This window comes from Corythoichthys intestinalis, chromosome 7, assembly GCF_030265065.1.
Source record: "Corythoichthys intestinalis isolate RoL2023-P3 chromosome 7, ASM3026506v1, whole genome shotgun sequence".
Classification (NCBI taxonomy): Eukaryota; Metazoa; Chordata; class Actinopteri; order Syngnathiformes; family Syngnathidae; genus Corythoichthys; species Corythoichthys intestinalis.
This window is the reverse complement of record NC_080401.1, coordinates 59,152,332-59,165,907: the sequence shown is the minus strand read 5'-3', so window position 1 is coordinate 59,165,907 and position 13,576 is coordinate 59,152,332. Positions and strand designations below refer to the sequence as shown.

The following is a 13,576-nucleotide window of genomic DNA, read 5'->3' as shown; positions in this document are numbered from 1 at the left end:
CCTGTTGTTTTTGAGTCACTTCATGTCGATTTTGGGTCACATATTAAAAATTTGGGGGATTCCCTGGTCACTTCCTATTAATTGTAGGTCACCTCATATTGATTTTGGGTTATTCCCGGGTCACTTCCTGTTGATTTTTGGTGGATTAGAGGTCACTTCCTGTTGATTTTTGAGTCCCCTATTAATTTTGGGGTGTTCCTAGGTCACTTCCTGTTGATTTTGGGTCACCTTTTATGGATTTTGGGGTTTTTACCGGGTCACTTCTTATTAATTTTAGAATAATTAGAGGTCACGTCCTGTTGATTTTTTTTTTTTACGGCGTATAAATTTTGGGGTATTCCGGGTCACTTTTCTGTTGATTTTGAGTCATTTTTTTTTAGTCGCCTATAAATTTTGGGGTATTCCCTGGTCACTTCCTATTGATTGTGGGTCACCTCATATTGATTTTGTGTTATTCCCGGGTCACTTCCTATTGATTTTAGGTGGATTAGAGGTCACTTCCTGTTGATTTTTGAGTCACCTTTTATTGACTTTGGGGTATTCCCAGGTCACTTCCTGTTGATTTAAGTCACTTCATGTTGACTTTGGGTCACATTTTCATTTTGGGGGATTCCCGGGCCACATCCTGTTGATTGTGGGTCACCTTTTTTTGACTTTGGATTTTTCCCGGGTCACTTCCTATTGATTTTAGAATCATTGGAGGTCACTTTCTGTTGATTTTTGAGTCACCTATTAATTTGAGGGTGTTCCCGGGTCACTTCCTGTTGATTTTGAGTCACTTCATGTTGATTTGGGTCACATATTTATTTGTTGGGATTCCCGGGTCACTTTCTATTGATTGTGGGTCACATCATATTGATTTTGGGTTATTCCCGGGTCACTTCCTGTTGATGTTAGGGGGATTACAGGTCACTTCCTGTTGATTTTTGAGTCATCTTTTATTGACTTTGGGGTATTCCCGGGTCACTTCCTGTTGATTTTGAGTCACTTCATGTTGACTTTGGGTCACATTTTAATTTGGGGGCTTCCTGGGTCACTTCCTATTGATTGTTGGTCACCTTTTATTGACTTTGGATTTTTTCCGGGTCACCTTCTATTGATTTTAGAATAATTAGAGGTCACTTACTGTTGATTTTTGGAGTCACCTATTATTTTGGGGTATACCCAGGTCACTTCCTATTGATTTGGGGGGAGTTAGAGATCACTTCCTGTTGATTTTCGAGTCTACGATTAAATTTTAGGGTATTCCCGGGTCACTGCATATTGATTTTGGGTCACATATTAATTTCGGGGTATTCCTGGGTCACCTCCCGTTGATTTTTGGGTCACCTCTTATTGACGTTGGGGTATTCCAGGTTCACTTCCTGTTGATTTTAGAGTAATTACAGGTTACTTCCTGTTGATTTTGGGTCACCTATTAATTTTGGGGTATTGCCGGGTAACTTCCTTGTTGATTTTAGGGAAATTAGAGGTCCCTTCCTGTTGATTTTGAGTCATTTCTTCCTTTTCATTTTGGATTACCTTTTATGGATTTTGAGGTTTTACCGGGTCACTTCTTATTGATTTTAGAGTAATTAGAGGTCACTTCCTGTTGATTTTTGAGTCGCCTATTAATTTTGGGGTATTCCCGGGTCACTTCCTGTTGATTTGGGGGAAATTATAGGTCACTTCATGTTGATTTTGAGTCGCCAGTTAATTTTGGGATATTCCCAGGTCACTTCCTGTTGATTTTGGGTCATATTAATTTTGGGGTGTTCCCGGGTCACTTCCTGTTGATTTCGGGTCACCTGTTATTGACTTTGGGGTGTTCCAGGGTCACTTTCCGTTGATTTTGAGGAAATTAGAGCTCCCATCCTGTTGTTTTTTTGAGTCAACTATTAATTTTGGGGTATTCCCGGGTCACTTCCTATTGATTTGGGGGGAGTTAGAGATCACTTCCTGTTGATTTTCGAGTCTACGATTAAATTTTAGGGTATTCCCGGGTCACTGCATATTGATTTTGGGTCACATATTGATTTCGGGGTATTCCTGGGTCACCTCCCGTTGATTTTGGGTCACCTGTTATTGACGTTGGGGTATTCTAGGTTCACTTCCTGTTGATTTTAGAGTAATTACAGGTTACTTCCTGTTGATTTTGGGTCACCTATTAATTTTGGGGTATTGCCGGGTAACTTCCTTGTTGATTTTAGGGAAATTAGAGGTCACTTCCTGTTGATTTTGAGTAATTTCTTCCTTTTCATTTTGGATTACCTTTTATGGATTTTGAGGTTTTACCGGGTCACTTCTTATTGATTTTAGAGTAATTAGAGGTCACTTCCTGTTGATTTTTGAGTCGCCAGTTAATTTTGGGATATTCCCAGGTCACTTCCTGTTGATTTTGGGTCACATTAATTTTGGGGTGCCCCCGGGTCACTTCCTGTTGATTTCGGGTCACCTGTTATTGACTTTGGGGTGTTCCAGGGTCACTTTCCGTTGATTTTGAGGAAATTAGAGCTCCCATCCTGTTGTTTTTTTGAGTCAACTATTAATTTTGGGGTATTCCCGGGTCACTTCCTGTTGATTTTGGGTCTCAAATTGATTTTGGGGTGTTCCCGGGTCACTTCCTTTTGATTTTGGGTTACCTTTTATGGATTTTGGGATTTTACCGGGTCACTTCTTATTGATTTTAGAGTAATTAGAGGTCACTTCCTGTTGATTTTTGAGTCGCCTATTAATTTGACGGTATTCCCGGGTCACTTCCTGTTGATTTAGGGGAAATTATAGGTCACTTCCTGTTGATTTTGAGTCGCCAGTTAATTTTGGGATATTCCCAGGTCACTTCCTGTTGATTTTGGGTCAAATTAATTTTGGGGTGTTCCCGGGTCACTTCCTGTTGATTTTGGGTCACCTGTTATTGACTTTGGGGTATTCCAGGGTCACTTCCCGTTGATTTTGGGGAAATTAGAGGTCCCATCCTGTTGTTTTTTTGAGTCAACTATTAATTTTGGGGTATTCCCGGGTCACTTCCTGTTGATTTTGGGTCCCAAATTGATTTTGGGGTGTTCCCGGGTCACTTCCTGTTGAGTTTGGGTCACCTGTTATTGACTTCGGGGTATTCCAGGGTCACTTCCCGTGGATTTTTGAGTATTTAGAGGTCACTTCCTGTTAATTTTTGGGTCTCCTCTTAATTTTGGGGGTATTCCCGGGTCACTTCCTGCTGATTTTGAGTCACTTCTTGTTTATTTTGGGTCACATATTGTTTGGGCTTTTTCCATGTCACTTCCTGTTGATTTTGAGTCAGGTTTTCATAACTTTGGGGTATTCCCGGGTCGCTTACTGTTGATTTTAGAGTATTTAGATGTCACTTCCTGTGGTTTTTGGGTCACCTTTTATCAATTTTGGGGTACACATGTGCCACTTCCTGTTGATTTTTAATTTATTACTGGACAGCTATTGATTTTGGGCCATTTCTTGCTCATGTTGTCTCATTGCTTATTATTTTTGGGGCATTCTTGAGTAACTACCTGTTGATTTTTGAGTCACCTAATAATTTTGGGGTATTCCCGAGTCACTTCCTGTTGATTTGGGTCATTTCCTGGTCATTTCGAGTCACTGCCCATTGTTTTTTTTTTTTTTTTTAGGCCTTCTCAGGTCACGTTATGTTGATTTTTGTGGGTCACCTGCTGTATATTATGAAGTACTACTAGGTGGCTTCCTGTTGATTTTTGGGTATCTCTATATCACTTTCTGTGGATTTTGAAACACTTCCTATGGATTTTGGGCTATTTAGAGGTCACTTCCAGTTGATTTTGGGTCACTTCCTCTTCATTTTGAATCAATGCCAATTGATTTTGCAGCATTCTCATGTCACTTTCTGTTGATTTTTGGGTCCTCTCTATATTTTGGGGTATTTTGAGGTCACTTCCTGTTGATTTGGGGTCACTTCCTGTTGATTATGAGTCACTGCCTATTATTTTTTATGGCATTTCAGGTCACTTTCTGTTGATTTTTGGGTCACCTCCTATATATTCGGGGACATTACTATGTCACTTCCTTTTGATTTTGGGTCACTTCCTCAATTTTTGGTCACTTCCTATTGATTTTGGAGCAGTTCCAGGTCCGTTTCTGTTGATGTTGCGTTATTCCCCGGACACTTCTTATTGGTTTGGGTTCATTTCCAGTTCGTTTTGAATCACTGCCTATTGTTTTTGGGGCATTTCAGGTCACTTCCTATGGATTTTGGGTTACTTCCATGCAATTTGCACTAACCCTGACATTCCCAGGTCACATCATTTTGATTTCGGAGCACTCCCAGGTCACTTCCTGTTGATTTTGTCACTTCCGATATTAAGTTTGGGGCATTTCCGGGTCACTTCCTCTTGGATTTGGGCGTGTAAAGGTCACTTCCTTTGGAGTTTGGGTCAAATCCTTGCAATTTGCACTAACCCGGACATTCCCAGGTCATTTCCTGTTGATTTTGGTTCACATCCTTTTGATTTCGGAGCACTCCCGAGCCACTTCCTGTTGATTTTGGGGCATTTCCAGTTCACTTCCTATTGGTTTTGGGTGTGTAAAGGTCACTTCCTGTTGATTTCGGGTCACTACCAGGTCACTTCCTGCTTATTTTAGGCATTTACTAGTCACTTCCTATTGGTTTTGGGTGTGGAAAGGTCTCTTCCTTTTGAGTTTGGGTCATATCCTTGCAATTTGCACTAACCCTGACATTCCCAGGTCACTTCCTGTTGATTTTGGGGCATTTATGGGTCACTTCCTATTGGTTTTAGGTATGTAAAGGTCACTTCCTTTTGAGTTTGTGTCTTATCCTTGCAATTTACACTAACCTTGACATCCCCAGGTCACTTCCTGATGATTTTTAGCCTTTACAGGTCACTTCCTGTTGTTTTCAGGTCACTCCCAGATTACTTCCTGTTGATTTTAGGGCATTTACGGGTCACTTCCTATTGGTTATGGGTATGTAAAGGTCACTTCCTTTGGAGTTTGGGTCACTTCCTTGCAATTTACACTAACCCTGATATCCCCAGGTCACTTCCTGTTGATTTTTAGCATTTACAGCTCACTTCCTGTTGTTTTCAGGTCACTCCCAGATTACTTCCTGTTGATTTTAGGGCATTTACGGGTCACTTCATATTGGTTTTGGGTATGTAAAGGTAACTTCCTTTGGAGTTTGGGTCACATCATTGGAATTTGCACTAACCCTGACATTCCCAGGTCACTTCCTTTGATTATAGAGCATTTACAGGTCACTTCCTGTTGATTTTGGGGCATTTCCGGGTTTCTTCCTATCGGTTTTAGGTGTATAAAGGGCACTTCCTTTTGAGTTTGGGTCACTTCCTTTCAATTTTGCACTAACCCTGACATCCCCGGGTCACTTTGTTTATTTTGGGGCATGTACAAGGCCGCTTCCTATTGATTTTGGTGACTTTGTAATGATTTACAAATACATTTGATTAGATTTTGGGATAATTACACGTTTGATTTTGGGGAATTTTCAGGTCATGTCCTATTGATTTTTTGGCCAACTTGTTTTTTTTTTTTTTTTTTTTGGTGTCAAAAATAACGTTTTTATGGGTGTTGTATGTGCCATTGGAAATGAATGGCAGCATTGAAAATTGGATGTTTTTGTTTTTTTTTTTTTTTCAAATTTTGCCCGAACTATGTTTTTGCCAAAAAACTGCCTGATCACTTTTTTTGTGTGCCTTTGATTGAATGAATTTAAACAAAAAAAATTTGATTTAGGTGAATCGGACAAGGACTGTATGACGGCTAGAAATGTGATATTTTTGCCATTGGAAATTAACAACTTTTTTTTGAAAAAAAAAAAAAAAAAAATTTTTTTTTCAAATTTTGCCCGAACTATGTTTTTGCCAAAAAAACTGCCTGATCACTTTTTTTGTGTGCCTTTGATTGAATGAATTCAAACCAAAAAAAAATGATTTAGGTGAATCAGACAAAGACTGTATGACGGCTAGAAATGTGATATTTTTGCCATTGGCAAAAATTTTAAAAAGAAAAAAATTTTTTTTTTTTTTTTTTTTTTTACCCCGGCTTGGACCGGGAAGGTTGGCAGCGAGTGTGGGTGTCACACACACTGTTTGCTTGCAACAAGGGAGGCGCGTTCATTGTTTGTCCCCGACCAATCAGACGCCGATCTCGGCCGGCTCTCGCTCGCCCAATCGGATCCGGCCTCCTTCCTCCTCGCCCCGCCCCCTCGGCTATAAAATCCGACGAGGGCAGCGTGAACGGGGCGGGTGCACGCGCAGCTGGGGGAAACTACCTTCCGACCTTCATCCTCATCTTCATCCTCATCCTGCTGCTTTAGAGCGCGCGCGACGTCATTTTGCTTTTGTTCCTTCAAACCAGACGTGAAAGATGGCGGACAGCAAAGTGGAGGGAAGCGCCGAAATCAGCGCCAAGGTGAGACGCACGCACGCACGCGCGCGTACAAATTAAACATGCGGCAGTGCGCGCGCACGTGGCCAGTATTGTTAGGATTAGGACGACGCTCGTGCGCGCGATTTGGAGCGGGGGGGGAAAAAAGGAGGGAAAAGAATTTGAAGGGAAAAAAAAATAGGCGCGTATTATTAGAGAGGCGGTGCTCGAGCACCCCTCCTCCCCCGCGTCCCCCGGCCCGCGGGCGAAGGACGCGGCGGCGCCAGACGTCGAGGTCGACGCACGCGCGCGCGCGCACAGGAAGCCGCATCCTGTCTGGAGGAGAAAGACGTCAATCGCGCTCATCGATGGGTCGCGGGCGAAGAGGCCACACGGCGGCGCCGTCGAGTCGAGGCGAAAGTGGGACGAGACGGTGTCAGGTGACAAGAGCGAGGGATTATGGGAGTTGGAGTCTGGGATTGCTGTCTTCTCGAGGGAAGGTGATAGGTGTGTAATCAGGCGGTGTGTGATAAATTCATCGTTTGTAGACGTCCAATCCATTTGAAGTGGGAGGGCTGGCAGCAACTCATAGGCGGAGTTTGACTTTTTGGGGCACAATATGTTGATGACCCCAAAACGCAGTGTCAGCAATAGAATTAATTTACAAGAATATAGTAATAAATTGACAATAAGCGTTTTTTGTTTCCCATCATTTTTGAGAGGAATTCTAAATCAGGCTGCTTAGGACAGCTATACTTTTCGCCAAGATGTCATCCATTGAATATGGTACGCCCGCCGGTCTCATGCCAATGTAGTTACCCCAGTCGAAAATTGAATCCCCTGGGCGGAGCCCGACGGAGGTAGATTTGTGCGTTTATTATTCAATCCAAAAAAATTTGCTTCAATCGAAAAGAAATGTATTTGAATGCAAAAATAAATTTAAATCAAAAATGCATGTGAAAGCTATTTTTCTTGAAGTTTTTTTTTTTTTTGATTGAAGCAACTTTTTTGATCAAAGTAACTTTGATTTGTCTTTATTATTCAATCAAAAAAAAAAAGGTTGCTTCAATCAAAATGTATATTTTCAATCAAAATAAAGTTGCTTCAATAGAAAAAATGTGTTTGAATGCAAAAATAAAATTTAAAACTAAAAAAAAGGCATGTGAAAGCTATTTTTCATGAAGTTTTTTTTTTTTTTGATTGAAGCAATTTTTTGCAGTTTCTGGTCCCCGTTAACGGCAAAAAATGAGGGATCACTGTATGACGAAGTGTATGTAGCATTTGGCTTTGGGCTTTGACTTTTAATACAGCGGGAGATGAGGAAAGACCAGGCTGTTTACTGTGTCTAAAAATTAAGATCCAATCAAATTGATAAGCCGCTTGATTTTTTTTTTTTTTTCCAGCGAAAACAAATATTGCCAACAATCGTCCTGCTTTGTTTTGCAGTGTTACATCAGTAAACTAGCGAGCACTGTTAGCATCATACAGTGTAACACAAAAATTTCCCCCTCAAAATATAGCCATTAATATCTAAACCTCTGGCAACAAAAGTGAGTACACCCCTGAGAAACTACGTACATCCAACGTACAACTAAATGTCCAAAACGAGTACTGCTTGTCATTTTCCCCCTAAAATGTCATGTGACTCGTTACAGCAGTTTTGTCAGCATTGCTACAGAGATTAAAGAGGTGGGGGGGGGGGGGTCAGCCTGTTAGTGCTCAGACCATACATCAAATTGGTGTGCATGGCTGTCACCCCAGGAGGAAGCCTCTATTGAAAACGGTACACAAGAAAGCCCGCAAACAGTTTGCTGAAGACATGTCAACAATGCACATGGATTACTGGAACCATGTCCCATGGTCTGATGAGATGGGTACCATCTTCAGAAGAGGCTTCCTCCTGGGGTGACAGCCACGCACACCAATTTGATGTATGGTCTGAGCACTAACAGGCTGACCCCCCACCTCTTCAATCTCTGCAGCAATGTTGACAGCACTCCTGCAACAAGTCACATGATATTTTGGAGGGAAAATGACAAGCAGTACTCAATCTGGACATTTTTCAGAGGGGTGTACTCACTTTTGTTGCCAGGGGTTTAGATATTAATGGCTATATTTTGAGGGGAAAATACATTAACCTTATTATATAAGCTGCACACAGACTACTTTTTCATTGCGTCAAAGTGTCATTTTGTCAGTGTTGTCCCATGAAAAGTTATACTTCAATATTTGCGAGGGGTGTACTCACTTTGGTCATACACTATTTTTACAGTTTAGATGTTACTTTTTATCTTTTTAATTCAGGCAAGTTTTTTTCTGTAACAAACAAAACAATGTTAATAAAGTTATACTTTATTGTAAAGTGATCTATATTACTTATTCCTTTAATAGTAAAATGGTTATATAATGATATATTATATACATAATAATCGTATCATCAAGGACGTTTCAGCTTCACAGTCTGTTTGTGTGCATCTCAGGAGTTGAAGGAAAAGAAAATGGCGGAGGAGAAGAGCGACGACGCCACCGCCAACGGAAAAAAGGTGGGAAGTAGCGGCCATTTTTTCTCGCTCGCCGTCTTGCTTCAGCCGTTATTTTATTTATTTATTTATTTATTTTTGCATATAGGACCAGGAGAACGGCGAGCGGGACACCCGGGCCGCCCGGGACGACGATGACGACGATGACGACGTGGGAGACGAGGATGAGGAGGACGGAGAAGGTACTCGGTGATTTTTGTCTACTAGGAAAAAAAAAAAAAAAAAAAAAAAAATCTAAAAAAAATAGTAGTTAAAATTAGGGCTGTCAAAATTATCGCGTTAACGGGCGGTAATTAATTTTTTAAATTAATCACGGTAAAATATTTGACGCAATTAACGCACATGCCCCACTCAAACAGATTAAAGTGACAGCACAGTGCAATGCCAACTTGTTACTTGTGTTTTTTTGGTGTTTTGTCGCCCTCTGCTGGCCCTTGGGTGCGACTGATTTTATGGGTTTTAAGCACCCATGAGCATTGTGTAATTATTGACATCAACAATGGCGGGCTACTAGTTTATTTTTTGATTGAAAATTTTACAAATTTTATCAAAACGAAAACATTAAACGGGGTTTAAATATAAAATTTCTATAACTTGTACTAACATTTATCTTTTAAGAACTACAAGTCTCTCTATCCATGGATCGCTTTACCAGAATGTTAATAATGTTAATGCCATCTCGTTGATTTATTGGTATAATAAACAAGTACAGTATGTTGAATGTATATATCAGTCTTGTATCTTTCCATTCCAACAATAATTTACAGAAAATATGGCATATTTTAGAGATGGTTTGAATTGCGTTTAATTACGATTAATTCATTTTTAAGCTGTAATTAACTCCATTAAAAATTTTAATCCTTTGACAGCCCTAGTTAAAATATTTTTTTCAAAAAAGAGGAAAAGTATTTTTTCGCTTGAAAAAAAAAGGAAAAATATTGGGGGGAAAAAGATAACAACTATAATAGCATAAATTAAAAAAAAAAAACAGTAAAAGTGTAAAGATTTAAGAGGATGTGTCTGTTAAAAAATATATAGAGAGAGAGATAGTGGATATATGTTCTAAAAAAAATGTTTGTTAAAGGTAAAAAAAAAATACTGGAAAAAAAGATAGCTACTACATTAGCATTAATGTATTTATAATTTAAAAAAAACAAAAAACACTGAAATTGTAAGATGATTTACATGAATTTTGATTTGATTTATGAATTAAAAACTAGTAGACGTTCAAAAAAATATTTTTTAAAGAGGAAATATTCTTTTTATTAAAAAATAAATTTAAAAAACACTAAAAATGTCAAACTGGAAGATCGTGTGTCTATAAAAAAATAATAGTTAGACTTCCTTTTAAAAAATGAAAGCGGAACGTTATTCTTCGTGAAAAAAGCATTTATTAAAAAACACAAAGATTTAAGACATTGTGTCTCTTCGGGGGGAAAAAAAAAACTAGATGGACATTCTAAAAATTGTTTAATGATGGAAAATTATTCTTTGTAAAAATGAAAGCAATAAAAAAAAATATTTTTTTTTTAAACAAACTGAAAAGGTAAGATAACAACAAATATTGTAGGTGTTCTAAACTTTTTTTTTTTTTTTTTTAAATGAAAATTATTTTCGTAAAAAAATACTGGAAAAAACTAGTAGCAAAAATATATTTTAAAAAAACACACTTAAAATGAAGGATGATGTGTCAATTAAAAAAATATCTAGTAAATAGACGTTCAAAAAAATATTTTTTCAAAAAGGAAACTTATTCTTTGTATAAAAAAAGCAAGAATTAGTTTTAAAAAACTAAAAATTTCAAACTGAAAGATCAGGTGTCTATTAAAAAAAACAATGAATAGACATTCTTTATAAAAAAATTAATTTAAAAAGGAAAGTTATTCTTTGTAATGAAAAAAAGAGCGTTTATTAAATTTAAAAAAACACACAAAAACCTAAGATATTGTCCATTCAGAATAATAATAAATATACTAGTTAGACGTTATAAAAGTGATTTAAAAATGGAAAATTATTCTTTGTAAAAAATAAAGCAATTAAAAAAGTATTTTTATGAAAAATTACAAAAAATGTAAGATGATGTGCCTATTCAAAATAACAATAAATATAGTAGACTTTCTAAAAAAAATTTTTAATGAAATTATTTTTCGTAAAAAAGCAAAAATAGCATAATTTTTTATTTTCTTTTTAAACACTAAAAATGTGAAAATGACAAGATGATGTGTCACACAAGACACATTTTTCTTGAATATATATATATCCTGATGAGACTTCTTCTTATGATAGGTGAGGAGGAGGAGGAGGATGAAGACGACGATGACCCAGTGGCGCCCACGGGGAAGAGGACGGCCGACGACGACGATGATGACGACGAAGATGAGGAGGTCAGGCGCGCAAATCGTAAAACAATCAAAAAATAAATACAAATTAAAAAAAACTTTTAATGTCTGAAAATAATAAATGATACAAACATTTTTTTTTTTAAATAAAGCAAGACAACCTTAATAAAAACCAATAAATAATACACATCCAAAAAAAAATAATAATTTAAAAAAAAATGCAAACAAGACAATCCTAATAAAAAATAATAAATTAAATTAAAATTATAAAATAATTATATATTAAATATTTGTAACATATACTCGTAATAATATGTAAAAATAAATAATAATAATTTTGAAAAGTGAGATAAGATCTTTATAAAAACAAATTGTACCCCAAAAAAAGGTTTTAATAAAATGAGACAATCTTAATAAAAATAATAAAAATATTAACATTTTTAAAAATGAGTCAATTTAAAAAAAAATGATGTAAATAAAAAAATAATACACTAATTTTGAACAACGAGACAATAGTCTTAACATAATACAAAAATAATACGTTTGAAAAATGAGCTGCAATAGTAAAGAAAATTATATTTTTTTAAATGAGATATAAATGAATAACACAAATAAAAAACCTTTTAATGTTCAAAAATATTAATAAATGATACAAATTAAAAAGAATAATTTTCAAAAATAAAATAATAATCTTAATATTTATGAATGATAAATGAAAAAGTATAACTGATGAATGATATATATATTTTTTTTTGATGAAAGACATTTTGTTAAAAATAAATAAAAATAATAAAATTATAAAATAATTATATATTAAATATTTATAACATATACACGTAATATGTTAAAATAAATAACATTAATAATAATTTTGAAAAATGAGATAAGATCTTTATTAAAACAAATTATACCCCAAAAAAATTTAATAAAATGAGACAATCTTAATAAAAATAAGTAATAAAAATAATAATTTAAATTTTATTAAAATGAGGCCATTTAAAAAAAGATGCAAATAAAAAATAATATAATTTTGAACGAGACAATAATCTTAATAAACATTATACAAAAATAATACGTTTGAAAAATGAGATGACAATAGTAAAGAAAATAGTAATATTTTTTTTAAATGAGATATAAATGAATAACACAAATAAAAAACCTTTTAATGTTTAACAATAATAAATGATACAAATTAAAAATAATAATTTTCAAAAATAAGATAATAATCTTAATAAGTATTTATGAATGATAAATGAAAAAGTATAACTGATGAATGACATATATATATATTTTTTTTTAATGAAAGACATCTTGTTAAAAATAAAGGAATAATAAAAACGAAAGAAAATAATCCTTTCTTTGTGGTCAGCAGGACCACGTGGAACGGAAGAAGCAGAAGACCGCCAAGTAGACGTCGAACCGAGCCCGACCGAGCCGGGTCCTTCCTTCCTTCCTTCGTCCCTCCCTGATGTCCAAAAGAGAATTTGTTTGTATTTTTATTTACATTTTCTATTTTTGTATATATTGTACGGAGGTTGGCCTCCACCACTATCAAACACCCGGAAAGCAAAGCAAAGGTCTTTTTTTCTTTTTGTGCTAGTTTGTCGTCGACGAACGGGCCGTAGCCTCCTGTCGTGCGTGCGTCCGTGTCCTAGTCAGAATCTTTTCATGTCCGTCTTACGTCCTTGGCAAATAAACTCATTGGATTTTGCTCGTCTGGACGCGTCTTTACTCCAAACTCGTTGACGATGATGGACGACCTGTCTCGTGGCATCCGCTAGTCCTTCTGGAAATGTGTTTATCTCTTGTAGATGTCCAAACCTTTAGAAGCGGGAGGGCTGGCAGCTAATGAACATTTGCTGCAAATGGATTGGGCACCGTCCATGGCAGACAATGGGGTTGAATAATTCATTTGTGTCAAGTTCAAATATGAATCCTTAGGTAGACATTTATAATATTACCCAAAATAAAGAGACAATTTAGTTGAAAAGCTTGCAAGGAGAAGGAGGGGAAACTAACGGCTTCCGCAATCGTTCTAACTAGTCCCTCCTTCACCTCGCTTTTTATTTGGGATGGCCCTAGCAACAGATGGGTGTCTTTCCATAAAAGTGAAAAAGGGGAAGCAAACTGGCGACACCTCTCGTCTTTCTTTGGCTATGTGTGTGCATGTAGGTGGAATTATATACAGTGTATCACAAAAGTGAGTAAACCCCTTGCATTTCTGCAGATATTTATATCTTTTCATGGGACAACGCTGACAAAATGACACTTTGACACAATGAAAAGTAGTCTGTGTGTAGCTTATACCAGGGGTCCCCATCTGCCGGG

General features: G+C 36.6%; 1 protein-coding gene across 2 annotated transcripts; it reads left to right on the top strand.

The window, feature by feature from the left end:
• The first annotated feature begins 6,237 nt into the window (after positions 1-6,237).
• LOC130919298 (prothymosin alpha-B-like) lies at positions 6,238-12,958 on the top strand. 2 transcript variants are annotated; one of them, XM_057841873.1, is made up of 5 exons: positions 6,238-6,414; positions 8,850-8,912; positions 8,998-9,091; positions 11,196-11,293; positions 12,618-12,958. In XM_057841873.1, the coding sequence occupies exons 1-5, from the start codon at positions 6,370-6,372 to the stop codon at positions 12,657-12,659; spliced, it is 342 nt and encodes a 113-aa protein (XP_057697856.1). In that variant the 5' UTR covers positions 6,238-6,369; the 3' UTR covers positions 12,660-12,958. The 2 variants fall into 2 exon arrangements, with proteins under 2 accessions (XP_057697856.1, XP_057697857.1); XM_057841874.1 differs by having other exon boundaries at positions 6,239-6,414; positions 12,621-12,958.
• Positions 12,959-13,576: the final 618 nt, after the last annotated feature.